The 26,639-nt window shown below is 51.0% G+C and overlaps 4 protein-coding genes across 6 annotated transcripts; 2 read left to right on the top strand and 2 right to left on the bottom strand.

Annotated features, from left to right (window-relative positions):
* The first annotated feature begins 12 nt into the window (after positions 1 to 12).
* On the top strand, positions 13 to 6,040 carry VPS51 (VPS51 subunit of GARP complex). The gene is made up of 10 exons (XM_089482711.1): positions 13 to 510; positions 888 to 1,017; positions 1,176 to 1,322; positions 1,916 to 2,135; positions 2,470 to 3,226; positions 3,511 to 3,726; positions 4,461 to 4,679; positions 4,825 to 4,946; positions 5,231 to 5,318; positions 5,595 to 6,040. The coding sequence occupies exons 1-10, from the start codon at positions 313 to 315 to the stop codon at positions 5,853 to 5,855; spliced, it is 2,358 nt and encodes a 785-aa protein (XP_089338837.1). The 5' UTR covers positions 13 to 312; the 3' UTR covers positions 5,856 to 6,040.
* On the top strand, positions 6,023 to 10,450 carry LOC149302215 (toll-like receptor 5). Of its 3 annotated transcripts, none has more exons than XM_089482714.1 (2): positions 6,023 to 6,087; positions 7,518 to 10,450. In XM_089482714.1, the coding sequence occupies exon 2, from the start codon at positions 7,535 to 7,537 to the stop codon at positions 9,440 to 9,442; it is 1,908 nt and encodes a 635-aa protein (XP_089338840.1). In that variant the 5' UTR covers positions 6,023 to 6,087; positions 7,518 to 7,534; the 3' UTR covers positions 9,443 to 10,450. The 3 variants fall into 3 exon arrangements, with proteins under 3 accessions (XP_089338840.1, XP_089338839.1, XP_089338838.1); XM_089482713.1 differs by lacking the exon at positions 6,023 to 6,087 and adding an exon at positions 6,099 to 6,162; XM_089482712.1 differs by lacking the exon at positions 6,023 to 6,087 and adding an exon at positions 6,178 to 7,136.
* Positions 10,451 to 10,812: 362 nt separating this feature from the next.
* LOC149302214 (interferon-inducible GTPase 5-like) lies at positions 10,813 to 12,198 on the bottom strand. The gene has a single exon (XM_089483146.1). It carries the CDS (start codon positions 12,196 to 12,198, stop codon positions 10,942 to 10,944), a length of 1,257 nt encoding a protein of 418 aa, XP_089339272.1. The 3' UTR covers positions 10,813 to 10,941.
* A 1,370-nt stretch (positions 12,199 to 13,568) lies between these two features.
* Positions 13,569 to 26,226, bottom strand: F11R (F11 receptor). The gene is made up of 9 exons (XM_089483147.1): positions 26,073 to 26,226; positions 20,537 to 20,587; positions 19,940 to 20,053; positions 19,227 to 19,364; positions 16,793 to 16,995; positions 16,233 to 16,335; positions 15,683 to 15,790; positions 14,870 to 15,052; positions 13,569 to 14,486 (listed from the first exon to the last, which is right to left on the bottom strand). Exons 1-8 carry the CDS (start codon positions 26,146 to 26,148, stop codon positions 15,039 to 15,041), a joined length of 807 nt encoding a protein of 268 aa, XP_089339273.1. The 5' UTR covers positions 26,149 to 26,226; the 3' UTR covers positions 13,569 to 14,486; positions 14,870 to 15,038.
* Between the last annotated feature and the right edge of the window lie 413 nt (positions 26,227 to 26,639).

The following is a 26,639-nucleotide window of genomic DNA, read 5'->3' as shown; positions in this document are numbered from 1 at the left end:
TCTAGGACTTCGGGGTACCTCAGTGCTTGTCTGCTCTAGGCCTGCCAGCCTCACGCTGCCCCCGAAGAGAACGTCCGCTCTAGGACTCACCACTCTCTACTCTGGAACCAACGAGAGGGTCCGCTCTAGGCCTCCTCCTCCTCCCGCGCCGCTTCCGGTGCCCCTTCCGGCACCGCTTCCGGGGGATGCGGGACCTGGGGGACGTGGCTCTGCTGCTGGTGGCGGTGCGGGCGGCGCTGGCGGCGCTGGTGGTCTCCTTCCCCCGCGAGGGCCGGGCGCCTCCGGTGAGGGACCCCGGCGAGTGGGGGCCCCATGTCTGCCCTTCCGGCCGAGAGGGACTCGGCTCCGCCGGGAGGAAAGCGGAGGCCTCGCGGTATGCTGAAGCTCTACTACGGACTCCAGCCGCAGGAAGAGGGGCAGCAGGAGATGGCGGCGGCGGCGGAGGGCCAGGGCCTGCTCCCCACAGACATCAACGGGCCCCACTTCGACCCGGAAGCCTTCCTGACCAAGGTAAAGGCCATGGCAACCGCAGGCCCCGGGGCACGCCCCTCGCCGTCGCCGTGGCAACCGGCGCTCACTGGGAGACACGCCCCTCCGTCGCCATGGCAATCCTCCCTCCCTCTTTCGCAAGGGGCTCTCCATTGCTAGAGTCGAAGGCGGTGCTTCCATTGAGCATGGGCAGAGTGCCCCAGGCCAAAGGTTCCCCTGGGCATGGGCAGAGTGCCTTTCTGTCTCCCTCCTCAAGAGCTCCTTGGTTCAAAAGGGTTTAAAATACGACTCCAGTTAGAAAGAGGAGGAGGAGGAGGAGGAGGAGGGCATTGGAATGGAGCCAGGCAGGTTGTTCCTCTGGGCATGAGCAGAGTGCCTCTCCTCCTCCGCCCTTCCAGCTGCGGAAGGAGTGCCCCTTGGCCCAGCTGATGGACTGCGAGACGGACATGGTGAGGCAGATCCGGGCCTTGGACAGCGACATGCAGACCCTGGTCTATGAGAACTACAACAAGTTCATCTCGGCCACAGGTAAGCCAGGCTCTCCTGGGCGGCAGGGCCAGGCTTCTTCCTTGGGAGCCACAAACAACAGCAGCCCTGCTTCAAAACCAGGCTTAGGCCTTAGGAGATAGCACCTGCATAGCGGCCAAACCCTCTCCTCCTCCTCCTCCTCCTCCTCCTCTCCGCAGACACGATCCGCAAGATGAAGAACGACTTCAAGAAGATGGAGGACGAGATGGACTGCCTGGCGGCCAACATGGCCGTCATCACCGAGTTCAGCGCCAGCATCAGCAGCACCTTGCAGGACCAGCACCAGCAGATCACCAAGCTCTCCGGTAGGCAGGGAGGGCAGCGCATCGCACAACGCCCTTGCTGTGTAGGTTAACGGGTGATATGGCAGACCTGTCCAAGTGTTGGAAGGCTGCCATATCGAGGGTGGAGGGAGCTTGTTCTCTGCTGCTCCAGAGAAGAGGATGCAATGGAGGCAAGCTCCAGGAACAGAGGTTCCACCTCAACAATAGGAAGAGCAGCAGAAGGTGCTTCGTTGGCGAGTGGCGGAGTCCCCTTCTTTGGAGGCTGTCTTTAAGCAGAGGCTGGATGGCCATCTGTCAATGGGGATGCTTTGACTGAGAGTTCCTGCATGGCAGAAGAAGGGGGCTGGACTGGATCAGGGCCCATCTTGGGGTCTCTTCCAACTCTGTGATTCTGGTGGGGTGAAGAAGCCGCAGGCAGGTCCTAGGAGCTGATACAGGAGGGCTGGGAAAGGAAGGAGCCGCAGCATCCTTGCTTTGTAGCCCTGCTTCCATCCCCGGCCTCTCTGTGCGGAGCTTGGCCTCTCCTGGGAGCTGGGAAGGCTATGTCTTGCTCTCCAGGCCCCAGCTCTGCTCCTCTGCTGCCTCACCTCGGCCTCTTCTCTCCTCCAACCCAGGAGTCCACGCTCTCCTTCGCAAGCTGCAGTTCCTCTTTGAGCTCCCAGCCCGGCTGACCAAATGCGTGGAGCTGGAGGCTTATGGGCAGGCCGTCCGGTACTACAGCAAAGCCCGCTCCATCCTCCACCAGTACCAGCACATGCCTTCCTTCCAGGGCATCCAGGACGACTGCCAGAAGATCATGGCCGACTTGGCGCAGAAGCTGCGTGAGAAATTCAGGTAGGCACCAGCGGGGAGATGGCAGCCTTTTACCTGGAGGAAGTGCACTCTATGGCCATAATCCCAGCTGGCAGGTTGGAAGCAGTGGAAGCTACTGCCCTACTGCAGAATTAATGCAGTTTGACACTGCTTTAACTGCCATAGCTCCATGCTAGGAAATCCTGGGATTTGCAGTTTGTTGTGGCACCAGAGCACTGATACAGAAGGCTAAACGTCTGAATTGCATAGCATTGAGCCATGGCAATTAAAGCAGTATTAATGCTGCAGTGTCGATGCAGCCTCAGCCTGTGACCAAGCTCTAAGGGAGCCCTTCTCTCTCCCTCTGTCTCCCCAGGGACGGTGGCTCCGGTGCCAAGGACTTAGCCGAATGCGTGGAGTTGCTCTTGCAGTTGGGCGAACCGGCAGAGGAGCTGTGCGACGAGTTCCTCTCTCACGCCCGCTGCCGCCTGGAGGCCGAGCTGCAAGCCTTGGAGGCTGAGTTGGGGGGCGAGGGGCAAGCCCTGGGCACTGCCGCGCCAGCCACCGACATCCTGGAGTTCACCGACCGGGGCTGCAACAGCTTTGTCAGCAACATGTGCCTGGTGATCGCCTCCTACCAGGAGCTCTTTGTCAATCGGGCGGGAGAGGAAGACATCGCCCACATGGCCCACGACAAGCTGGTGGCCTTCGTGGACGACTTGATGGAGCATTACTTTGCCCTGGTGGAGAGGCGCATCCAACTGGAGAAAGGGGTGGGTGACAACTCCTTGCTGGTCCGGGCGTTGGACCGCTTCCACCGACGCTTGCAGGCCTTGGCCAAATTGGTGCCGGCATCCCGGGCGGCCTCCGAGGGCACAGAGATCGTGGTGCGGGCGGCCAAGGAGCGCATCCGCCAGTACCTCCAGGCCCTGCAGAGCTTCTACATGGACTGCCTGACGGACGTGCGCCAGTCGCTGGCCGCCCCTCGCCTGGTGGGCAAGGACAGCCCCAGCCTGGCCGAACTGCTGGCCACCATCTCGGCTTCCATTCTCAACCAGATCAAGTCAGTCCTCACCTATGTCCACCTCTTCACCGCTAAGGATATCACTTTCTCCAACAAACCCTATTTCAAGGTACAGTGGGAAGGTTTCCTCTTTATAATATATATGTATGTATGTGTATATGTAGGGTACGTACCCCAGAGAGTTAGACTAGCTTCTTGTTCAGCAGTAGTACAATTATAGCCTGGACTTACATTCTTGTAGTTGCTGCCAATTCACATTTTCGGTGACGTGGTTTGGATGCCCTACTTTGTTCCAAATACCTGGGGGGGTTTAGAAGACACGTTTGCATTGCCATCCAATGGCTTCTTCTGCTGTTGTGCCTCTTATTCACTCCTGCCTTTTACCCCTTCCAGGGTGAATTTTGCAGCCAAGGCGTCCGCGAAGGCCTCGTCGTCAGCTTCATCAAATCGATCTGCCAGACGGCACGCAACTTCTGCGAGAGCGCAGGCGACAAGGGAGGCGCCACGCCGCCAGCGCTGCTCCTGCTCCTCTCCCGCCTTTGCCTGGACTATGAGACCTCCACCATCAGCTACATCCTGACTCTGACCGACGAGCAGTTCCTGGTCCAGGTACATAGAAGAGATGCCTCTGTCCCAGGCTGAGCGAAAGGCTAAGTGAACAGCTTTGATGAATTCCAAAATTCAAGCTCCACGTGGGTGGCTGACGTAGTGACACCTTTGCCTTGTGATGATGGTTTAGCACACACAAACTTGGTTTCATGCCCAAGATGGTTTAAAATATCATATATAAAATAACCAGGAAGCCTGAGGCAACCACCCAAAAAGGGGGGAAATCCCACCATAAGCTGCCTGCGTTTTCCACAGAGAATGAAATAGCAGAAGTGAAATGTGTACTTTATGTACCATTTGCACAATCTGTGTGTTGGACAAGAACGTCTTTGCTTCCTTATTGCAGTATTTGGGAGTTGCCACGTGTGCCTCACTGGGCCTTTGTGCGCTTACCCAGAGGATGCCTCTTTCCTTCTCCTGATCTTGGGGGAGTCCCAGAAAAAAACCCAGTCGGCTCACCCTGATCCTCTGACACTTTGCTTCTCCATTTTTCTTAGGCCTGGAAAAATGGCTCCCAGACTTTGCTTAGCTTTGCTGTGCTTTTCAGCATTACTTGTAAGCCAGGAACTCATTGGGTGACCTTAGGTTTTACCTCCAGCCTGCCATATTCTGAATACTTTAACAGTTGGCTTGGCCCATCAGAAGGGTCAGATGTAAGGATTACTAGTGGATTTGGAGCTCTCTGGACATTGTTTTTCGCTGCTGCTAGTTATCCCGGCTTGCTTTTGTCCCAGGACCACTCCCCGGTGACCCCTGTCACGGGGCTCTGTGCTGAGGCCCGGGAAGCCGCCCAGAAGCTACTGAACCATTATGTGAAGGTGCAGGGATTGATCATCTCTCAGATGCTGCGCAAGAGCGTGGAGACGCGGGACTGGATCACCACCATCGAACCGCGCAACGTCCGGGCCGTCATGAAGCGCGTGGTGGAGGACGCCACCTCTATTGATGTCCAGGCAAGTGGCTAGTTGGACAGGCCCTTGGATGGAACCGGGACCCAAGTTTCACTTGCCCCATAAATGGAGGGGTCGGCTTTGGAACCGGGGCAGAGTGTCCTCTCTGAACAGGGCTGAGATGCACCCCTGTCTTTTCCCTGTGCAGGTTGGGCTCCTGTATGAAGAAGGCGTGCGGAAAGCCCAGAGCAGCGACTCCAGCAAAAGGACCTTTTCCGTTTACAGCAGTTCCCGGCAGCAGAGTCGCTATGCCCCCAGCTACACACCCAGGTGAGCTGGATTCGCCGGAGTAGTCTCACCTGGTTTGCAGGGTTAGGTGCAGGTGGAGGGACAACTTGTTCCTTTGCCAAAACAGGGAATGAGGAGCTTGCATGGAATGGAGAAGTGCTGGAGCAGACAAGGGAGAAAGGGGCCAAAGGATGGCAAACAGCCCTCCTGGCCCCAGTTCATGCAGCCCCTTTCCCACCTCCACCCCTGAAGACTCAGTCATTCTCACAGGCAGCCAAGCAAGTGGCAAGTAGCCGAATCTGACATGTTCTCTACTCCCTCCGCAGTGCCCCCATGGATACCAACCTGCTGAGCAATATCCAGAAGCTTTTCTCAGAGCGCATCGATATATTTAGTGCTGTGGAGTTCAACAAGGTGAGAATGGGTCTGAAACCCCGTTTTGACTTTAATAAGGAGGTTTCATGCACAAAACCATTTTAAATATTGTGTATAAAATTACCTTCAGGCTCTGTGTAGAAGGTGTATAGGAAACGTCAGTGAATTTCATGTATAGTCATGGCTCCCATCTCCACTATGTTATGAAGCATTTTGTGTCGAGCTTGAAAACATCACTAGCTTTTCCTGGATCTTCAGAGTCTGATCCGTGCTCTTCGCCTTTTTATGTTCCCCTCTTCCTCCTCTCCCACCCAGGTCTCTGTCCTGACCGGCATCATCAAGATCAGCCTGAAGACCTTCCTGGAGTGCGTCCGCCTGCGCACTTTCGGGCGTTTCGGCCTCCAGCAGATCCAGGTGGACTGTTACTACCTCCAGCTCTACCTGTGGCGCTTCGTTTCGGACGAGAACCTGGTGCATTTCTTGTTGGATGAGATTGTGGGCAGCACGGCCCACCGCTGCCTTGACCCGGTGCCCATGGAGCAGAGCGTCATCGAGGTCATCTGTGAACGCGGATAGGGCAGCGAGAAGGCAGGCCCAGCTGGAGGATGACGCAGGAGGACTTACACTTCCTTTGCTTCTGCAGACCCACTGGGTACCTTGGAGAAAAGCAGGGAGGGCTGGTGGAAACCGTTTCTGACTGGGAGTCTCCAAATTTAGCAGTACTGTATCATACATAAAGGATAATTTAACCTGCTTTTAATTTTCATGGTCAGTTAATGCAAACTGCTTTAACACAGTTGCGACCAAGGTATGGAGTCCTTGGTAAAATCATAAAGCTGTGTCCATCGTAGAAGGCCAAGGGCTGCATCTAAGGGGTTTTTAGGTAATGTAGACAAGCCCCAAGTAGGCAACCTTTTATTAAAAGTAGGCATCCACTTACATTTTGAAAAACTGCACCATGCGAAAGCTGTTAAAACAGTGCAAGAGTGTGAAGGATGGCTTCTTCATCCAGAAAGAGGCTTCTGAGAGGAGCAGTTCCTCCCATTTGGGACAGAAAAAGAGAAATCAGGGAGGGAGGGAGGGAGTCTGGCAAACCCCCCTCACTCCCAAACAAAGCAGATTTGGGGACTACTTGCAGCCCCCAAACCCAAATGTAACTATATGGCATGTAGTTCCCCTTGGAAGTTAATTCCAGACAAACAGCCACAGTCTCCCTTGATGAAAATCTGGCAGTCCTAAAAGGGCAGGCTTGGCGGACTTGCTCTGGAGGCCATTCTGGTCCAGTAAAGACCAGTTAGCTATTCTGGTTTGCAACTGAGGGGGGGAGGGTGATGAAATGCAACAGGAAACAATTGAATTGCATTTAATGGCTGTTCTGGAGGACAGTTCCTCTTACAGTCCTCGCCGGTGTACCCTTCTGTGTCCAAGGTACAAGGCCTGAACGTTCCTCTTAAACCCAGTGACGCAAGACCCGCAGCAGGGGCCCTGTCCCCAGTCAAAACCCAGTTGAACATTTCCTTTCCACCACCGGCTCCGAAGCTCTCTTGACCCACGGAGGTTGTGCTGCTGAGCTGGAACAGGGGCGGGCATGGCAAGGGATTAAAAACCAGGGCCAGGAGGAATTCCCCCAGCATTTCCCCGTTATGCAACTGCTAACCCATTCCCCCCCCCTTTGAACCAACGCTGACGGTTGACGCATGGGGCTCCGGAGGGCAGCTGGTTGCCTCACTCGGGGTGGCATTTATATAGGGCAGCGGCCTGGGAGGCCTGGCAAGCAGAAAGGGAGAGACGTTGGCTTTGCCCCGGCAGCCATGCTGAGGATTCACCAAAGATGGCCAGCTTTGGAGGCCCAGAAAGGTAAGACCAGGAGAGAAAGTACGGCTGCGGCTCCCCAGTGGCTTCCTTCTTTCCTCTTTCTTTTTTTCTTTCCTCCTTCCTTTCCTTTCCTTCCTTCCCGCAGTCACCAACCCTAGTGACGCCACTGTTCCCATCCAAGACCTTGCATAGCTTTTGAATCCAGATACAGGAAGAGAGGAACTTAGGTTACACTAAAGATAGGTCCTTGGTACATAAAGCCCAATAAACTGATTGGCAGCAATGGCAGGATTTTTTTCTAGCCATACCTGGAGATGGCAGACAGTCTCCTTTCTGCCCCATGGGACCCTGGGAATGGTAGTTTTTTAGGGTTTGAAAATTAGCAAGGAACTAACATGCAAACCCCTTTCTTTTTGATTCCAGTTCGCTTTGGTTTGGTCATGCTTTTGTTGGCGGGTCGCGCCGCAGATGCTCTGCCCCGTTGCTCTCAGTATACAGTCAATGCTCTGCAAGTGGCCAATTGCCAGGCTCAGCGCCACAAGATGCTCCCGGACGTCGATCCTTCCGTCCAGGTCCTCCTTCTGAACTTCAACTTCTTCTCTTCCATCTTGAATTCCTCCTTTCCGCTCATGAAGTCCCTGAAGGCGCTGTCTTTGGGGAAGCAACTGGGAGGATCCCTCTTTGTTGGGGAGAGAGCCTTCCAGAACGTGACCAACATCACCTTCCTGGACCTTGGGGGGAACAGGAACCTGACCCTGCACCCCAATGCTTTCAAGGGCCTCACCAAACTAGAGGTCTTGCTCTTGGATGCTGACGGTTTCAATGAAGAAGTCCTGGAAAAGGGTTACTTCCAGGATCTGGTCTCCCTGAAGAGGCTGGACCTCTCTGGAAACAACATCCGCAGGTTGAGGCCTGACCCAACTTTCCAAGGGCTGAAGAAGCTGAGCATCCTTCAGCTGAAGCTCAACAAAATTGGGGCCATTTGTGGGGATGACCTCCAGCATCTCAGGGGACATCGCCTGGACACTCTTGACCTGTCCTCCAACCGACTGCTCAGCTATCCATACTGCGGCAACCCTTTCCTCAACATCACTCTGGGGACACTGGACATTTCCTCCAACTCCTGGAGCGTGGACAAAGCTGAGCGGTTCTTCACCAGATTAAATGGCACCAGGATCCAGAACCTCAAGATGCAATACTCAGGAGCCTTGGGCCGAGGGTTCGGTTTCCACAATTCAAAAGATATCTCTGCCAGCACCTTCTCTGGCTTGCGTCACAGCGGTATCTTCTCCCTGGACATCTCCCATGGCTTCCTCAATGAGCTAGTCTCCTTGGCCTTCTTGGCCTTCCCCGATCTCAATGTCCTTCTTTTGAGATCCAACCAGATCACCAAGATCCACGACGGGGCTTTTGCAGGACTGAACCAACTGTCTGTTCTGGATCTCTCTGAGAACCTTCTCGGTGAACTCTATGAGGAGTCCCTGAGGGCCCTGAGATCATCTCCGCTGCAGCATCTTATCCTGAAGTCCAACCACATTGGAGCTGTCCAAAACGGCGCCTTGGCAGGTCTGAATTCCTTGCAGATCCTGGACCTTCAAGACAACGCACTTTCGCGGGTCCCAGCTGGGAATCTCCCATCCCTGCTACACCTGACACTGCGGCAAAATCGGATCCGGGACGTCTGGGGCATTGAGCGGCTCGGGAAGAGCCTGGCTCACCTGGACCTCTCCTCCAACCGCCTGGACGATCTGGGGGGACTTTGGGGTCAACTTGCAGGAATCCCCAACTTGCTTTCTCTTAATCTCTCAAGCAACGGTCTCTCAAGGTGCTACCGAGTCGGAGAAGGCCCCAGACGACTCCAGGCCCTTGACCTTTCTCACAACAGCCTGGGAAACATCTGGGAAATGGAGAAATGTGTGAACATCTTCCAAGGCTTAGCAGAGCTGGCCATCCTGAACCTCAGCTCCAACGGACTTCAGAGCTTGCCCGAGCGTCTTCTCCAGCCCTTAAGGTCTTTGCAGATGTTGAACCTCTCCAACAACCTCTTCTCTGCGCTTCCAAAGAGGGTCTTCTATGGCTTGGCATCCTTGCGTGTCCTCAGCCTGAGTGGGAATCCCTTGGTGACTCTCTCGCCTTCGCCGTTTCTCCCTTTGGAGGGCCTTCGGTCCTTGGATCTGAGCAGACTGTCCTTGCTTTGCGACTGTGGGCTGGTGGACCTCCAAGGCTGGATCCGGGAACGCAAGATCGTCTTGAGCGGAGCAGAGGCGATGCTCTCTTGCCTTCGGACCAGGCCTTCTTTCCAACGGTTCTCCTTGCCCTCGTTCCTAAAAGACCAGTGTGCCAAGTAAGATGTGGGCACCTGTGGCCTCTATATTGTCAGGACACACCAGCCACCCAAGAGGGAAAGGGATTCAATTCTGAGGAGAATGCTCCTTCTTTTAATGAACATTGGCATCAGTGGTGGCAAAAATAGGGCCAGGAAGCTCCAGGCAGGGTTGGCACTGGCCCAGGTGGCAGATATTGGGCAGCAATACCAGTCCGTTGATTGTTTATCAAATCATGTTTGCATTGTTTGCTTTCAGAAAATGGAGCTAGGTGTTTCAGTCGGTCCCATTGCCCTAAATTACCCTGTTGTCCTCATGGATGATGGGAGATGATGTCCATTCGCACAACACAGTGATAATAACACTATGGTTCCACTTTAGCATGGCATGGCAACATCCTGGGGCATCCTGGGATTGGTAGTTTAGGGAGAGGCATGATGCTTTTCAGCCAGAGAGGTCTCATAGCTACCCAAACTATACATCCCAGGATTCCATACTATAATGCAGCCATGTCCCTTCAAGTGGAATCACAGGGCTATCATTGTGTAATATAAAAGGACCCCTCGGCAGGAGTAAATTTCAGGTTAAATTCTCTCCATTAGAAGTCTGGTTGTCCCTAGATGTTTCTGACGTCCCCAACATTTTATATCTTTCAGGGATCCATGAAAACATACCTATTTAATACAATATATATGTCTATGTGTATTTGTCTGTAAGAATATAGTATCTAGATGTATATAATACGGGACCATTATTGTAACAAAAGGGAGAACACTTCATGGAACTTCTTGTGAATCAATAACGTGATTGGAAAGAAAATCTGCCTTGAACTGATTTGGGATGAATGAGCCAACACTTCAATCCACTTTCCTGGGGCTGTATCCTTCTTGTATATCATGTTTTTGCAGACAGATGTAATTTATTCCTATACATATCCTTTTAAAAAACAAACCAATTTGTTACTTTCATGCTTTAATGGATGTTTTTCGCCTCCCGGAACTCTTATAAGGAAGAACGTCATGGAAATAAAGTTGTTACGATAGCTTAACATGATACCACCATGATCTTTTAAAAGGACACTTGTGTCTATAAATGCCCAAAGAGTTTCCTAATACTCTTTACTCAAAGAGTAAATACTCAAAGAGCCTGCCTTCGGGGTTTCTGAGTGTGTGAGTGGAATCCCTTTCCCTGACGTTTGAATCCATTGCTCCATGTCCTTCTCTCTGGAGTAGCAGAGGATTGCATTTGAGCGAGGGACTTGGAATTCTCCGCAAGAGAATTCTAAGTATCTCAAGAAACTACAAGTCCCAGGATTCCATAGGCTGGATTCACAACAGTTATAAGGATTGGACGCTGACTCAAGGGACCCCAAAGGACAGCTCATCCAACCCTGGACCATGCAGAAACAATTGCATTTAACTATGGAGTGGAGACACACTCCTGGCTAAGCGAGAAGCTTAAGAGAAGCCATGCATCGAAAGAAGGAGGAACCACAGAGACTGGGTTGAAGGCTTTCATAGGATTTAAGGAGGACCCATCTCCTTGCCCCCGTTCTCCTCCAAGGCTCCTGGGATGTTGGCCTGGGACTCCTCCCGGGGCTTGTGGCTCATGAAGACTTTCAGCAGGATCCGGTGCGCGTCAGCAGCCACCTCCTCCACAAAGGCCTTGAGCATGTTGTAGACCACAGCGAAGGACAGCCCCATGGCGGCTATGGGCACCAGCTGCTTGGGCAACTTGAGGGCCTTGCTGGCCGCTTCGACCAGCAGCTCCACCACCAGCTCTGGGGCCACCTCCGCGGCCAGAGGGGCCTTGACCAGGGCCCTCAGCTGCTCAAAGGGAAGCTCCGCGTGTTCGGCCACCTTCCTCAAAGAGGACTCCTCCAGGCCAAAGTTGACGCAGTAGCCCTGGAGCGTCTTGACCAGGAGCTCCGTGTCGCACATGATGGAGATCTCTGGGATGGGCTCTGCGTGGACCCCACACGCCACCACACAGACCAGCCACAAGTGTTGCATGATGGCGCTCTTCTTCTTCTCCAGGAGGCGATGGGAGATGTTGGGGGTGGCCAGGAGGAAGGAGTGGCTCTTTTGGAGGTCCAGGTCTTTCCACAAGGTCTCCCCAAGGAGAGGGAAGTCATACTTGCTGAAGGAGAGGTTGGAAATCAGGAAGATCTTGGGAGACTTCACCCCGGAGGCTTGGAGGTCTCTCAGGCAGCCCTCGCGGATCTCCTGCAGGGCGTCCGCTTCGCTGAAACTGGAAGGACGCTCCTGCCGACCCAGCTCCATATCTTCATCCACTTTGGAGCGGACGAAGTAGAAGTCCTTCCTGAGCTTCTGGAGGTACTGAGCCAGCTTGGCATGGATGAGGCCAAAGCACTGAGAGGCAAGGATAATGAAGAAGTCATAGCAGGGGGCGTTGATCTGTTGCAAATACTCTCTCGGGTGGAAATCGGGGGCACCGATGCTCGGCAGGTCCCAGAGAACGACGCTGGCATACTTGGGGTGCGGGTAGGCTGTGGGTTCCTTGTTGGCGCTGGCACCTCCGGTTGGAGCTGCGCCTTCGTCCTCCGCACGCAGGTCCCGAAAGGCATTGATGAAGGTGGACTTGCCGACGCCAGGTTCGCCGGTGATGCCCACGTCTAAGCAGATGTTCTCCAGGGATTGGAGAGTCCCTTTCAGCTGTTCGGAGTAGTCGGAAAAGCTTCCTTTCTCGAAGGCTCCCTTGAGGTCCTTGATCTGGGCCTCGGTCAGCGAGATCTTGTTCTCCGTCTCTTTCTCTGCCATGGAGGCAGCAGGGGGCCAAGATGGCGGTCAGCCTGGAGGAGAAAGCCATGGGAACAACAACAGTAAGTACCTGAAAATCCAGCGGCAGGACCACTTGGAGAACAGTTGCTCCCAGTTCAGAGGGAGCAGTGAATCCACTCCAAGTTTTAATGCAAGCTTTGAGAGAGCTGTCTAAGACGCTGAACCTGCTCAAAGTGGAGAGATCCAAATCTATCCAAAACCTGGAGCAGACTCCTCGCCCTTCTGACCCGGGAGACCACTCCACTGCTCCGCTCCACCTACATTCAAATTGAAATCAGTCATGTGAATTGAATCATAGACAACTATTGGGTGGGAGGCTGGGTTTTTGTGTGTGTGAACTGATGGTTAGACTCATCTGAACACAAGACATGGGTCCGGCATACCCGACAATCTCACAGAGTCCAGCCTTTCAGATCTGCAAACAGGGATACCCTTGTGATTGAGGCCCTCTCATCTCTCAGGATCCCCCATTGCCTCACCTTTCCTCCAAACCCAATGTTCAGCCATGCTTCTCCTCTCCATCCTTACGCCGCTTCCATAGTCTGCTGGTCTAAGGCCAATTTTGGGGAAGGAATGGCTTTCCCAAAGCCCTGGCAGAGGGATCCATTCATTTCCAAAGCCACCTGGGCTGGATCTTAACTCATTTCTCCCAAGGGCTCAGAGCTGCTATAGAAACTGGGCTGCAAAGAAAAGGCCCTGCCAATTGGCCCAGTGCTCCAGCCCAGTGTGAGGTCAGCCACAGGCCAGTGATGTGCACTTTTTATGCATCTGGGAAGGCATCCCCAGCTCCTCTTTCTTTTGCCACATTTGTCCTGTGACTTAAGAGATATTAGCAATGGCTGGGGTTTTCCTTGGGACTTCCTATCTGCCTCAACGGCCTTTTGGGAGTGCAAAATTGAATGGTTTTGCCATGTCCAGATTCCCCAAACTTTGACCCTCTAGATGTTTTGGACTTCAGTTCCCAGAAGTCCCAGCCAGCTTGGCCAAGAAACAGGGATGCTGGGAGCTGCAGTCCTAAAGATCGGGAGGATCAGAGTTTGGGAATCACTGACCATGGTGTTTCAACGCATGGATATCTGTTGTGCGGGGATTTTTGCAATGGGCACCAATGCAAAGGAAGAGTGGCGGGGTCTCCTTCTTTGGAGGTTTTCTAACAGGTTGGATGGCCATCTGTCGGGAGGGCTGGGATTCTGGGTATTCCTGCATGGCAGAAGGGGCTTGAACTGGGGTCCCTTCCAACTCTACGATTCTACGAAGTGCCAGAGCGCAACGAAAGCACCTGCGCGCATCAGAAGGAACGCCGATTCCATGCAAACGGCAGAAATATGTTGCAACACAGGCAAGGAGGCTGAAAGAGACACAAACTTTTATTTCTCGTCCTGTGTCCGGCATATAAAATTACAAACGACAACAATGCAGCATATTTATAAAGTCACACAAGGTACTGAGGTCGGGTTTAAGACAAGTGGGGACACAATGAGAGCTTTGGGGCTGGGTTCAGGGATTGGGGGCCCTCCAGATATTTGCGGAATGACAGATGTTGCGGGCTAAACATCTGGAGGGCAAAAGCTTTTCTACCCTGGAGTCCAAAACATGCCAAAATCCAAGGCACAGGTGCATTGATGCCCATGGGTTTCGGAAGGGACTGCAAAACATCCATGTTGCATCATGCAATTTTGGCCCATTGGAGAATAAAATGCATAGTGCATGAGCTGGAAGACCAATTGTAAATGTACCTTTTAAAAAGAAGCCGGATGGACATCCTTTATCTCTCTGTTTCCAGCTTCTGAATTGCAAAACCAGTTCCCTTCTTGTTTGGGGGAAAATGTAAGTCGGTAACACAACTGCACCCCATTGCAGAAGCAGGTTGTGTAGGGGTTTCACAACAACAACCCGTCCCCATTTTGTTGAAGGTGCCGTCGACATCTCACAAGGCCACAGGATCCAAAGTTTGGGACACAGGAGCCAAACGTTGAGTGATGATAGCAGCCAAAATGGTCCGGCCCTTTATGGGGCTGAACCTGGGAGAGGCAGGGTTTTAAGGCATTTGCTCCAAACCAATAATACATAAAAATAACATTTACACTAAAATCTCATTTTAAAAAAACAACAAATTGCAGCTTTAAAATCACACTTAATTACAAAAGATCCACAAAGAACATTTACAACCGCTTCGGAGGAGGGAAGAGTCGGGTTCGAATACAGGTCCCAAAGCAGGAGCAGGGCATCGCTCAGACCAGGAAAGATGACGTCTGCTTAAATTCGCCCTGCAAAACAAAGAAAGAAAGGGAGGGAAAGAAAGAAAGGGGTGAGGAGAGAGAGAGAGAGAGAGAGAGATTCTCACCCCCCCTCTTTCTCTCTCTCTCTCTCTCTCTATATATATATATATATATATAACAGTTAATGTTAAAACGTGGCTTGTTTTTAATATGTATGCGTTTTGTTTGTTCTTGTTTGCCATATTTCAGCTGTGTGCGTGTGGCATGTAACCAAAATAACAGTGCTGCTGCTTTTGTGGTGTTTTTGCCCCACACTCTAGTGTTTAGGACTGTTTTTTGCCTGGCATTGCATGGTACCCGACCGCGATGCTTTTTGCAACCCCTGGTTTCTCAAGGAAGGAAGGAAGGAAGCGGGTTCTTTGGATACTTACGTCGCTCCGGTTGGAAGGCTGGCTGTAAATGACTTTCTTATTGGAGGTGCTAAAATGGGTCAGGGATAAAAAAGTGGGGATAAAAACAAGGGATGAGAAACAGGAGGAGGGGAAAAGGAGCCATCAATACCAATCCCAGGGCTGCAGTCCCAACCAGACAAGTGTCTACTCACTCTCTTCTTTCTGAAAAGGAAAACAAAGAGGGAGATACATTAGCCAACAAAGAAAGGCTCTGATCCAGTCTCATATTGTCTTCTCCTGGGCATGATTCCCATAGACACTCATGGACTCATGCATCCAAACACTTGCATCATGCATTTTGTGCATTTGAGTTGGCCCAATACGTATATCAGTGTTTTGTGGGGTTTGGATGTTGTTCTGCTTTGCTACACGGCCAATGCTTCTACCTCTGGATATGCAAGAGATGCATTGCTGGGGACCTTGCACAATGCGCAATTATACCACTCTGATCCCAGTTTAACTCCCTGGGGTCACTGGTGCGGCCAATGCATGGACGGAGGAGGCAACCAAGAAGCAGGGACCGTCTCCCATCTTGGCCATAGTTCCCCAGGGAGAAGAAATGAATTTATCTTGCCCTGGAAAACTGGGGACAGAGGACAGTCCATGCTTCTTGCTCACTTCCCTTCCATCCTATTTCCCTGACCATTCAGTGGCCATACTGGTGTCCTATGGGACTGGGGGCAATAAGGGATACGTAGCACCAAGGGCTGCAAACTCTCACAGCGAACCCTTTTGTTGGAGCTCTCCAAGCCGTTGGACTCTATTTCCCAAAGGACTCAGGTGGCTACTTACTGCTGAAGTATCCCCGGCTGTAGGCAAACCAGACGCCAAAGATGACCAGCCCCAAGACGATGAGAAGGACCACCACGGCCGCCACGATGCCCCCGACGTTGACTTCGCCTGCAATGAACATGTATTATTTATTTCAAGGATCTATATCCCACCTTTTGCCCAGAATGGGACTCAAGGCGGGTTGCGGTACTTTGGGCACAAAATGACATTTCAGTAACTCTCCAAGAGAGCCTCTATAGTGTAGTGGGTTGAGCGTCGAGGTACAACTCTGGAGACCAGGGTTCGAATCCTTGATCGGCCATGGAAACCCATTGGGTGACTTTAGACAAGTCCCAACCTCTCAGCCTCAGAGGAAGGCAAAGGCAAATCTTGCCAAGAAACCCCCATGGAGGCCTTAGGATCACCATCTTCAGAGGCTGAGAGAGCAGGATTTGCCCCAGGTCTCCCCCGGGATTTCCAGGACTGAGCAGGGATTCGAACCCGGGCCAGAGTCCGAATCCAACCCTCGAGTGACTCCACCTTCTAAATAAAAAGGTTGATGCCGACTTACTGGTCTCCATGAGCACTGCATCGGACTTCTGGGGCAGCCCTACTTTGTTCTCTGCCTCGCAGTAGTAATCCCCAGCATCGAAGGCAGTCGCGGGTTCGAAAGTCTGGGGAGAAGGAGAGGGAGAAGTGGGGCTTAGCAAGAGCTGGACTGCAGAGATATGGGCCGCATCTGAACTGCAGAAATAATGTGGTTTGAAACCAGTTTAACGGAGCCATCCTAAAGGATCCTGGGATTTGTCATTTACTCTTTGCAGAGAAGATGAGAAGAGAGGCACTCTGACACCTCTCTAATAATAATAATAATAATAGTAATAATAATAATATTTTATTTATATCCAGCCTCTTCTAAACTACATATCCCAGGTTTCCACAGGATGCAGCCATTGCACTTCAAATGGTACCAAATTGCATTATTTCTACAGTGCAGATGCATCTCTGGTTAGTTATGGATGCTAGATTCTACATAGCTATTTGTGTGTGGTACCCTTTCTGCTCCCCAAAGTCAAAGCCCACCCCACTGAAGATCTTCCAAGGGGGCATCCCTCCATTTTGAGGACCTACCAACACCCCGGTTTTGTCGTCCAGGGAGTAGGAAGAGTTCTTGAACAAGGTGCTGGTTTTTGGGTCCGTGGGCATCTGGACGTTGTCTCTGAACCACTTGAAGGTCGGGCGAGGGTTGGCGTCAGTCTCCACACAGGTGAGGACAGCCTTGGTGCCAATGGTCACTACGGACGGCACATGGGCCTTGGGCTTGGATGGCGGGACTGCAAAGACAGTAAGGAAGGGAATGATGGCAAGGGAAATATTGGCCAGGATGCCCAGCAGACGCGTCGGAGAGTCAGGCCAGAGTAGCCATTGCCAAAGGGCACCTTGAAAGGTGGCACTTGAAAAATACAATAATAATAATAATAATAATAATAATAATAATAAAGATTTATTTCTAGGCCGCCCAATCACGAAGAATCTGAGCGGGTTACAACAATAAAATACATCAATTACAATAGAGTTAAAAATCATACCCTAGACCTACAGCCCCCCCCCCCCAATTCCCAGTACGAAAACAGAATTAAACAATAATAGTATAAAATCATTAAAAATATTGCAAGCATTTAAAAAGGCAGAAAGATAGGTGGGGAAGAATAGACAAATGAGGGGACAATATCTCTATATCTGGGGAGGGAACTAAGTTGGAAAGGCTGCCGGAAGAGATCCGTCTTGAGTGCTTTCTTGAAAGCTGCCAGAGTGGGAATGTGATGGATCTCCTTCTGCAGGTTGTTCCATAGTTTAGGAGCAGTAGTAGAGAAGGCCCTCTGAGAGACAGATGTTAGCCTAGCTCTTTTTGGCTGTAGTAGATTTCTTCCAGAGGACCTTAGTGTGCGGGACGATGGACGATAGGGAAGAAGGCGTTCCCTCAAGTACTCTGGGCCCAAGCCATGGAGGGCTTTAAAGGTAATCACCAACACCTTGTACTTTGCCTGGAAACTAATAGGCAGCCAGTGCAGGGACTTCAAGACCGGTGTTATATGGTCATTCCTAGAAGTTCCCATGATCAATCTGGCTGCCATATTTTGTACCAGCTGAAGTTTCTGAACTTGGCACAAGGGTAGCCCCAAGTAGAGCGCATTGCAGAAGTCCAGTGAAGAGGTTGCCAGTGCATGTACTACTGTTTCCAGGTCCCTCGGATCCAGGAAGGGGCGCAGTTGGCGTATCAGACGGAGCTGATAGCAGGTGCTCCTGACTGTCACATCCACCTGAGCTGTCAGTTGGAGCGACGATTCAAGAAGCACCCCCAAGCTGCAAACAGAATCCTTCAGGGGAAGTGTGACCCCATCCAGAACTGGCTGACACAACTCCATTCCTGGATTTGGGGTTCCTATAGCAAGTACCTCCGTCTTACCTGGATTCAGCTTGAGTCGGTTTTCCCTCATCCAGTCCATTACTGCCCCAAGACAGGCATTCAGAGGAGAGATGCCATCCTTAGTCACTGCTTCAGTCCGAGACGTAGAGAAGTATATTTGGGTGTCATCAGCGTACTGATAACCCCCCGCCCCATGTCTCCGGATGATCTCTCCCAGCGGCTTCATGTAAATGTTAAACAGCATTGGGGACAGAATCGCTCCTTGAGGGACCCCCGATTTGAGCTCCCTCTTGGCCGAACAACTGTCCCCAAGCGACACCATCAGGAACCTCCCCGAGAGGTAGGACCGGAAAAACTGCAATGCAGTGCCTCCAATACCCAGCTCTCTCAGGCGTTCCAGAAGGATACCGTGGTCAATGGTATCAAAGGCCGCTGAGATGTCCAAGAGCACCAGCAGGGTCACACTTCCCCTGTCGATGCCCAGACGGAGATCATCGACTAAGGCCACCATGGCAGTCTCCACTCCGTATCCCATCCTGAATCTGGTTTGAAATGGATCCAGAAAATCCGTTTCCTCCAAGACTGCTTGTAGTTGATTGGCGACCGCTCTCTCGATCACCTTGCTCAGGAACGGCAGTAGCGAGACTGGTCTGTAGTTATTTCTATCCAGGGGGTCCAGGGAGGGCTTTTTTAAAGCGGTCTAACTACTGCCTCCTTGAGGCAGGGAGCCTTCCCTGAGGGATGCATTCATTATGTTTTTCAGCATCACCATGATTTTTTCTCCCCCCGGATGGCCAGCCAGGATGGGCAAGGGTCGAGAGGGCAAGTCGTCTTTGTCAAACTACTAAGAAGCTTGTCCACATCCTCAGTACTTCCCGGCTCAAATTGATCCAGCCTAACAGTAATGGCGGAGGCACTGGGTGCCTCTCTACTTGTCTCTGTCCTCAAATTGGCATCCAAATCAGCTCTTATCCAAGAGATTTTATCAATAATAGCCAGACTATATAGCCAGACTCAATCAATGCGTTGATTGGGATTTCCTGCATGGCAGGGGGTTGGAGTGCATGGCTTCTGTGGTCTCTTCCAACTCTATGATTCTACACACACACGGATTTGAAAGGCGCGAGAAAGCCATACCTTGGACGATGAGCTCCACCTGCGACTGAGAGAAGGAGTTGCCAAGCACCTCACAGGTATACAAGCCTGAATCTTTGCGTGTCACTGACTTCAGGTGGATCTCATTTGGGTAGAAAACAGCCCGGTCTTTGTAGCCGTCTGATGAGAAAGAAAGAAAGAAAGAAAGAAAGAAGGAAGGAAGGAAGGAAGGAAGGAAAATGTTAAATGGAACACAAATAAATGCTAGGAAGAACCACATATGCCTGGGTGGCACACCCTGAACATGGGCAACTGCCACAGGTTGGGAATGGGCCACATGCCCTTCCTTCACCAACTACATGCCCCCGTTTTATTTGCCCAAATCTCCCCCCTCTATGCACACATTTTAGGAAGTGAAGGGGGCAACTTCGCAATGACTTTGCCACAACCCACACAAACACACCCAGCTGATTTAGGCAGCATCTGCACTGCAGATATAACCCACTTTGATACTGCTTTAACTGCCATGGCTCCATCCTATGCAATCCTGGGATTTGCAGTTTGCTGTGGCACCAGAGCTCTCTGACAGACAAGGCTAGCTGCCTTGCAAAACCTAGGGCAAGTCACACACTCTCAGCCTCAGAGGAAAGCCATGCCAAACGCCCCTCTTGCCAAGGAAGCCTTGCAATGGATTCATCTTAGGGTCACCTTAATACACTTAGAGACACACAAAGATACACACTTTGGCTACGCACCAGTGAACTGGTTGTCATGATAGAACAACACCGTGGTGCCATCTCTCTGGAACTTCCACTCCTGGCGTTTCGGGGTCCCCTGCGACGCCAAGGCTTTGCAAGGCAAGTTGACCGCTAAAATTTCGGAGGAGGAGGAAATATTAGGGTTGTCAAAGGACACAAAGGGCACACTTTGTCCAATAAATGCACAAATAATGTGTCAAAAATCCAAGAGGAAGGAAGGAAGGAAAGAAGGAAGGAAGGAAGGAAGGAAGGAAGGAAGGAAGGAAAAAAGAAAGGTAAGAAGGAAAGAAGGAAAAAAGGAAGGTAAGAAGGAAAGAAGGAGGAAGGAAGGAAGGAAGGAAGGAAGGAAGGAAAAAAGGAAGGTAAGAAGGAAAGAAGGAGGAAGGAAGGAAGGAAGGAAGGCAGGCAAGCACTGCTGCCTGGATGGTACATACTGCAATTCCAGGCCTATTTGGGGATGATGGGGATGGTAGTCCAGATCCCATCTAGTTGGGAAAGGCTGCTGCGTAGGACATATCCAGACTTAACCAAAGTGCTCCAAAATACCTTGCGATTAGGAGAAGGCAAGGAAAGGGAATCGCACCCAGGACTTACGTTGGTTCTCGGGGGTTTCGACGACGGTGGTCTGACCCAAGATGGAGGACACTGCAGGAAAGAGAAACGTTTTAAAACATATTTTAAAAGACATTATTATATTGCAGCTCAACCATGTAAACCCATTGGGCACCCCTGGGAAAGTCACACTCTCTCAGCCTCGGAGGATGGCCATGGCAAACCCTCTCTGAGCAAATCTTGCCAGGAGAACCGTATAAGGTTGCCGTGAGTCACAAACGACTTGAAGAGCCACAACAACACTGAGCATCTTTCTTGCTACTTTCTGCACAACGATGCTTTTGGGCTTGGTGTGCAAATAGTAGTGGATGAAAGTGCCCTACATTTGTTGCCAAAAGGGGGGATGTTGAAGGCCAACAACCACATCAGACACACAAACACACCTCCGCAGACAGAGAGGAGTCCAATGCGCTGATGCACACATGGAGATAAATGTAAAAAAGGACTTTCACGTCTCTTTAATGGGTTCCAGGAAGAGGAGGCCACAAAAACTATGACTCAGGGCTCAATGCTGTTAAGCTTGGCAGAGGTTGGCAAAGTCCCAAGGGTCACGGGAGACGCCTTACACAGACACACTTTTGTTCCAACAGAGGTGTGCGAAAGGGGACAAGTGCAATCCTGGGATACGAGACGGGACCCAAAGGGACTCATGTGCCAGGAGGCACCTCAATGCTGGAGAATGGGGTCATGCATGGACCTTAGGGACTAGGACTGGAAAGGCCATTGCAGAGCAAAGACATGCACCTGAGCACTAAAGTCAGAATTGCCCAGGCCACTGTATTCCCCATCATCCCCATGAACAGACGCGAGAGTTGGAGAGGGAAGGAAGCAGAGAGAAAGAGAACCAACTCCTTTGAAATGTGGGTCTGGAGGACTTCGGATGAGAGGGTCCTTGGACAGATCAGGCCAGGGCTGTCTTTGGATGCAAAGATGGTCGAGACTATCATCCTTTGGCCACGTCATAAGGCATGGGTAACTAGGAAAAACAAGAATGCTAGGAAAGGTAAAAGAAAGAGAGGAAGACCACAGACAAGATGGATAGAGTTGCCCAAGGGGCATATTATGGGCAAGGGCTTATTGCAGGATCTGGGCAAGGAAGCAGAGGAGGAGAGGGCTTCTTGGAGAGGTCTCATCCATAGAGTTGCTATGAGTCGGAGCCAACTCCAGGGCAGCTAACAACAACAACAAGGGATGGAGTAAGGAACCAGTGTGGCACAGTGGTTTGAGCCTTGGACTATGACTCTGGAAGCCAGGATTCAATGATGGAAGTCCTCTGGGAGACCTTGGGCAATGAGTTGCACTCTCTCAGCCTCAGGGGAAGGCAGTGGCAACGTTCCTCTGAACACACCTTGCCAAGAAGACTCCAGGACAGGTTTGCTTTAGGGTCGCCGTGAGTCGGAAATGGCTCGAAGGCCCAGAACAAGGGTTAAAGGAGGCCTGGCAGGCAGGGGTTAAGTGGCCTTCCGACCCACCGGCAGGAATTTCTGGCTTCCCCAGTTCTGGCTTCCTTCCTTCCTTCCTTCCCTCCCACGCTGCTCACATACACATTACTCACTTGGGCAGAGGAACACACAAGGCAAGCCATCTCTGCACCCTTTCAGTAAGGTTTGTATGTTTGCAAAGAGCAGACTTCCTAGTTGCTTTGTTTTCTCCCAGCTCCCCTTCCTTTGCAATTCTGACCTCATTGGAGGAAATAAGGCCCTGCTCCTTTTTATAACCAACTCCAGCTGAGACTACTGGTTTTTATGGTATTTACTGGACACTGGTCACGGCAGGAGTTCCCAGCAGAGCATTGAGAGGTTTAAATGCACTAGATTTGTCCAGCCCAGAGCAAAACACTCTGATCTGGAAAGCTAAGCTGGATCAGCCCTGGTTTGCACTTGGATGGGGAGCCACCAATGCATCCCAGGCATTGCAAGCCGTGTGTCAGAGGAAGGAACGGCCAAAACCACCTCTGAGGATCCCTTGCCAAAGAAAACTCTTTATGAAATTGCAAACCCTATGAACTGGTCTAAAAAGCGAAGCAGAGTCAGCCCCGGTTAGGACTTGGATGTGAAACCACCAGGTGCCATGAGTTTTGACCTGGCCCTGAACCAGGGTGAACTATAGCTCCCAAGAGAGGCGTCTTATATCCGAGTAACATGACCGTCCTTTTTTGGCAAGGCAATAGACGGTCATGTTATTGGATCCGGACGCCTCTGTTGAGAGCCATAGGATGCTTTGGTCTTCAAGCTTCCAAACAGAATGGAGCCCTTGTTCTCCAAAACCAGAATAAAGGAGCCAGCAGGCAAAGCAACACATTTCCGTTCCGTGTTCAGATGCGCGTCCATATGCGCCGGCTGTTAAGCCCCCCTGGGGTTACGCTATTCAACAATAAAAGGAAGAGGATGCGAAATGAGGAAAGGGAGGCTGGATGCCAAGCCAGGGCCAGACAAAGCCAGACAAAATGACACACAACACAAAACAGGTGGAGTGCGCAAAACGAATCGCCAGCCCTGTCTATGGGGCTTTTATTAGAGGGCTGGGCTAAGAACGATAAAGAGGTTAAGGTTTTACAGTGGGCTCTTTATCCACGCATTCAAGCATCCGTGGCTTGGAAACATTTTAAGAATACAACAACAACAACAACAATAGGGAAGGAAGGAAAAGATAGATAGATAGATAGATAGATAGATAGATAGATAGATAGAGAAAGTCTCTTGGAAGTGCAATCCCACAAGCATCCCTGATGCAACAAGACAATGTCTGAGGTCTATAGGGAAATACATAGAGAATTCAGGAAAGCACTAAGGGGAAATAAGCCAGTATAAACAGCGTTGGATCCAACTGGGAATAGGGTCTCCGGAGGAGGAGGAGGAGGGAAAGGTAAACAGGGCCCCAGTTTGCTTGGGAAGAAAAAGCCACCTTTCATGCTTGGATGGTCCTTTAACTCCCAAGTTAACTCCTAGGTTGCTGGCGCCGCATTGCTCCGAAATTCAGGCCTCGCTGGCCAGGGTTTGACGGATTCAAATACAAGGAGAGGTTGCAAAGACCAAAGTTTGGGAATCAAAGTGGTGTCAAAGTGCATTGTTTCTATGTTCAACATTCAAGCCATGATGTGCCACGCTGGCTCTTCTACAAAAAGTAGTTGTGGATGAGGTTGTGGGGATGTAATTTTGAAAGTACACATCCATGTTTTTTTACACCTCGTTCCCGAAACATCAAATTTCATCCCGGGTCAAAGTGCTCAGACCTTGCCTGTCCTGAATGTTGGTAAAAGGCTAGCGAAATAAACATTAACCTGCCATCATTGCAATGGAGATCCCACCGTTTTATATAACCACAGACCTGCATTTGACAGACATCTAGTTTATGGGAACCTGTATCTATTCTTGGAAATTGGGCCAGCTTTAGATACGCCTCGCCTTTGTTTTATCGCATCCGACACATTCTTCCTGCCTGCCTTTCCTTCTGTCTTTTTTTCCCGTTTCTGTTCCTTTGTAATCGGTTTAAAAACACAGAATTATTATTATTATTATTATGGTTTTAAAAAGCTACGCTCCTTCCCAACTCTTCAAAAGCGAGTAAGATAAACCCAGGAGGACCTTCGCTGACCGTAAAGCAAATTCCAAAGTGCATATTGCCGCAATCCCTTTGTTAGGACAACCAAGACAAGATGCTCTATGGGGGGAAAACGCTGTCAAAATGTGCACAAAGTGGCAGAAAATGTTCCTTTTAGGGGGTGCGTAATGGGGTTTCTTGAGCCTCGGCAATGCGTTTGTCAGCCGGATCCTTTACAAAGATGACTCTTTCCAGCAAAAGGCATCAGGAGTGATGTCCTGAGCGTCTGAGGTCCAAGACCCGATGGACCAGTTTGGGGAGTAGCTTCCATGGGTGAAGGAGGCCTGGGGTGAGCAAGCGGGTCACCTGCCAGCTCCCAGTTAACGAAATGCCAAGGTGTGGCTGCAGAGGAGCCACAAACATGACCCTGCTTGCCTTTGGTTTGACACAACTCCTCCTCCTGACGCACTGTGTTTGTCTAGCGCTGCAGAGAAACGCCAGGCAGGCTCTGGGCCGCATGCCCTGGTTGTGGATGTTGCTGGTGTTCCCTTCAGAGCGGTCTGAGCATTGGACTAATCTGGGTTCGATTCCCAGTTCGGCCATCAAACCCTTTGGACCTACACACAATACACTTGTCCCTCCATATTCACTAGAGTTAGGGGCACAAGACCCCTGTGAATGTGGAAAAACCGCAAATAACCACAACACCATGTTTATACCTGAGAGGACCCCTCTCTAGGAATCTCTAGGTCCTCCAGAGCAACTCCGTGGTCAACGTCTGACAGACACTGACCATAGAACTGCGCTGGAGGAGCTACAAAGGCCTAGCAGAGTGTCCTCTCTAGGAATCTCTAGGTCTTTTATTAACATTTACTTCAAGTTGACCATAGAGTTGCACTGGAGCCCGGGGGACCTAGAGATTCCTAGAGAGAACATATTAATCAAATCCGCAAATATGGAGGGATATGAGTGTCTTTTTCCTAACCCTGTATTACTCTTTGTCATTGTGTGCCTTTGAGGCATTTCTGGCTTACGGAGACCCTCTCCTGGGGTTTTCTTGGCAAGATATTATTATTATTATTATTATTATTAAGTATGTTTCAGGTTTTTACTTTGACAAATATCCAGATATTGAAACTTCTGTATAAGTGATTTGTTTCCAAAGGTGTCCTGAGTCTCAGTGTTTGAGGGAAAGGCAGCAGAGGCAGGCATAGGGCAAGGACTAACACTAAGGACACAATACTATACGCTAAGAATGGAGGCAAAGGGGCCTCCAGGAACCCTTGCAAAACCTTTGGAGACACAGAGAGAGACCCAAAAAAGAAAGGGTCCTGAGTCAGGCTTCCAGGCCAGATCTCAAGGAGAGGAAGGAAAAGGTCTTTCTACTCATTATGGACCTTCTCTCTCTTCCTTCTGGAGACCCTTTTGTGGGCTTTCTTGGCAAGCCCCAAACCCCCTTCAACCCAAATGACAGAGTCTGCTTCTTTTCTTCCTGTCTCTTTCCTTTTCTCTCTCTCCCACTTCCTCCTTTTCTCCCACTCTTTCTTCCCCTTCTCTCTCATTCTCTTTCTTTTCTTCCGCTTTTCCCATTTCTTCTTCTTTTCCTCCTATTCCTTTTCTCCTTTTTTCTTCCTACTTCTTTACTCCCTCTTTCCCCTTTTATTTCCTTCCTTCCTACTCTTCCTCCCATTTCCTCTCTTTCCCCCATTTCTTTTCTCCTTCTTTCCCCTCCTTTGTCTTTCCTTCCATTTCCTTTTCTCCCCTTTTTCTCTTCTATCTCTTTGCTTCCTCCATTTCTTTCCTCCCTCCTTTCCCTCCCACTCCCTTTCTCTCTTTTCCCCTTCTATCACTTTCCTTCCTCCTTTCCCCTCCTATTCCTTCTTTCCCTCTTTTTCTCCTCTATCTCTAGCTCTTCCCTTCCCCCTTTCAATCCCATTCCCCTTCTTTCCCTCTTCTCTTCCCTCCTTCTCCCACTCACCCACTCCTGAGCCCAGGAAGAGCCAGAGCCAGAGCCGCCCCTCTGCTGCTGCTGCTGCTGCTGCTGCTGCTGCCATGGCCGCCCTCCTTCACTCCAGTCTCCTTCTCCGTCCGCCCAGAAGAGCAGCCGGAGCCAGCGAAGGAAGGGCGCAGGTAAGCCCCCGCCCGGCTCTGATTGGCTCCTGCGCCCGTCCATCACGCCCTCTGACCCCGCCCCCTCGGACAGGTGAGGCCGGAAAGAGGCGGGGCCCAGCGCAAGAACCCCATTGGCTGCTGCTGCTGCTGCTGCTGCGAGTCCCTTAGTTCAGTATTAGGCCGCCTTTCTCCCAGAGAGGGACCCAAGGCGGCTTACTTTAAAAGACACACAAACACCCTGCAATCAAAAGACAATTAAAACATCCAATAAAAGCAACCTTTCATACTTAGAATTCAGATCCCAGGACTGTTAATAACAATAACACACTTTAATAACAAACAACAACAACAACACACTATAATAAGACACAATAACACTTTGTAGGGCAAAGTTTAATATCTTGGGGCCCTTCTATCTCTCCTCTCTATGGTT

This window comes from Sceloporus occidentalis, unplaced genomic scaffold (genome assembly GCF_023333645.1).
Source record: "Sceloporus occidentalis isolate IW3139 unplaced genomic scaffold, rSceOcc1.0.p SCAF_20, whole genome shotgun sequence".
NCBI lineage: Eukaryota > Metazoa > Chordata > Lepidosauria > Squamata > Phrynosomatidae > Sceloporus > Sceloporus occidentalis.
Note: the sequence above shows the minus strand (reverse complement) of the source record. Positions and strands in the feature narration are given on the sequence as shown.